General features: G+C 37.2%; 1 protein-coding gene across 2 annotated transcripts in view; it reads right to left on the bottom strand.

The window, feature by feature from the left end:
- The window catches only part of adad1 (adenosine deaminase domain containing 1 (testis-specific)), a 75,751-nt gene that overhangs the window by 71,713 nt on the left and 1,975 nt on the right, over window positions 1-2,063 (bottom strand). For both annotated transcript variants that reach the window (XM_014020277.1, XM_014020278.1), the window contains exons 2-4: window positions 1,541-1,726; window positions 1,237-1,377; window positions 665-835 (exon numbers count right to left, since the gene is read on the bottom strand). In XM_014020277.1, coding sequence (XP_013875731.1) covers window positions 665-835; window positions 1,237-1,377; window positions 1,541-1,726 — 498 coding nt within the window. The remainder of the gene's footprint in view (window positions 1-664; window positions 836-1,236; window positions 1,378-1,540; window positions 1,727-2,063) is intronic.

Raw genomic sequence — 2,063 nt, 5'->3', positions numbered from 1 at the left:
AATCAATAACTTGCATCCCTAATTTATACAGGAATGAAATTAATTTTTATCTATTCATTTTTATGTAATTAAGCATTTTAATAATTTGGCCGATTAATCGAAAAAAATAATCGACAGATTAATCGATTATTAAAATAACTGTCAGTTGCAGCCCTAAATAAGACTGTTCACAACCTGAGGTTCATGAACACTGTGAGCAGAAACCACGGCCCAAACTGACAGCTGGTAGGATTCAGTCACCGACGTCTCCAAGATCATCTTTAAAGTATAGAGGGGGACTCTGCTTCCTTTCCATTTTTTTATTCAGTTGGTTACCTCCAACAAGCAACTGAAGGGATTAAAAAAAATCATTTTCTATGTAATGTTTAATGTATAAGCAGATTTATCAGTTTGTCACAGAGTAATACTACCTCTGATCTGTTCTCACTATTAAAGGTGTTTTTGTCCCATTATTGATCAGAATCAAGAGTACAGAATCAGCTGATAAAAGTTGTGTTGAAGGCATTTGAAGTATTTGCCTACTTACTTACTTACCTAATTAGTTTTTATGTCTTTTTTTGTAAGAAGGAAAAAGAAAACGCGTGTACTTCTTTTAGAAATCATAAAACATTCTAAAACTATGAACAAAATCAGAAAAGTATTTGAATAAAAACACGACACTAACCTGATGCTTCTGGGAAAACAGATTTCTGAGTTTCCAAGTTGGGCAAAAATTCCTCCAGAGCGAGTTTCGCCGCATTTAGACGTGCCGCCTTCTTGGTTAAYCCCGTGCCAGTTTTGTACTGAAGACCATCGATCACAACACAGAAGGCAAAAAGGGACCCTGGTAAATCTCCTGGGAGGAAAAAAACAAGGGGGTCATTTTATCCCCAACAACTGACAGCAGATACTTTATCAGTCAAGGTTTGTRCAAAACAGTTAAAACTTTCAGAAACAGCAGCTGAAGAAACAAGTTTTTAATGAAATCAAAATTCATTCACAAGAACTTTAGATAAATTTCAGACTCAGATCTTTCTGTTTTTAGCATTTCACTACACAGGTTACGTTTGGTTAAACCACCCAACAGCTAATTGTCTTGTCCAAAAAAATTGTCAATTATTTTAATAGCAGAGCACATCAGTGGATCTGTATTTGCTTTTCTATTTCTCTTTTCCTTGCAAACACAATTAAAACTTAATATTAATAAATACACACATCATAAGTCTCAGGAAACTTTCAAAGAACGTGCGTTTTTACCTGTGGCTACAGTTTCTTTAAGTTCAAGGTGGAACTGAAACACCTGGGCAAGCTGATGGAGCAGAGATACCGCATGCGTTTCCCCGCTCCTGTATTTCTCAATCAGATGTTCGTGCGAAGTTTCTGGCTTGGCAAAAGCATCTGAGTTGGCAAAAAAAAAGGAATAAAACTTAAGGTTCGTCACACAAGAAATGTGCCTTTCTCCTGCCACAAAACATAATAACTAATAATAAGCTCTGGAAAAAAAAAGAATTAAAAGGAGAAGGAAGCATGGTGGTGTTTGTTTTGTGATTGATGGGGTTACCGTATTTCAATGGTTTCTTCACTTGTTTATCAGCATCAGTCATGACAAGTGTCTGTTTGACTGCTTGATTCAGTTCAGTCTCTGTAGGCTGGTTTTTCATGAACATTTGTGCAGAACTGGCTCCTYTAGAACCTCGGAACGACCCCAGTCGTGGAAACATCCTGCTGACGACGAAGGCGTTGCTGGCTGGAAGTTCAGAAACAGAAGTAGTTTTAATAAATAATCCGAATCATTATATGAACGTGATTCTTTAGCTCGGGGGTTCTCAAACCTTTTGGGTCTGGGGACCCCTTACAAGGGCGAAAAAATTCCAGGGACCCCCCTCATAGTGTTTCCCAAAGTTGGGGTCGGGACCCAAAGTGGGGTCCCGAAACATCAAGGTGGGGTCCTGAAAAATTTTTCTGAATTAATTACATTTTTGTCTTATTTGTTACAAAGGAGTGAGGTTAGTGTATTTAAAATGGATAAATGTAGTATAAAAATATTGTTACTATGCCCATGTTTAGTTGACCTGATACAAAAT

Source organism: Austrofundulus limnaeus, unplaced genomic scaffold (assembly GCF_001266775.1).
Source record: "Austrofundulus limnaeus strain Quisiro unplaced genomic scaffold, Austrofundulus_limnaeus-1.0 Scaffold246, whole genome shotgun sequence".
NCBI classification, from domain to species: Eukaryota; Metazoa; Chordata; class Actinopteri; order Cyprinodontiformes; family Rivulidae; genus Austrofundulus; species Austrofundulus limnaeus.
Note: the sequence above shows the minus strand (reverse complement) of the source record. Positions and strands in the feature narration are given on the sequence as shown.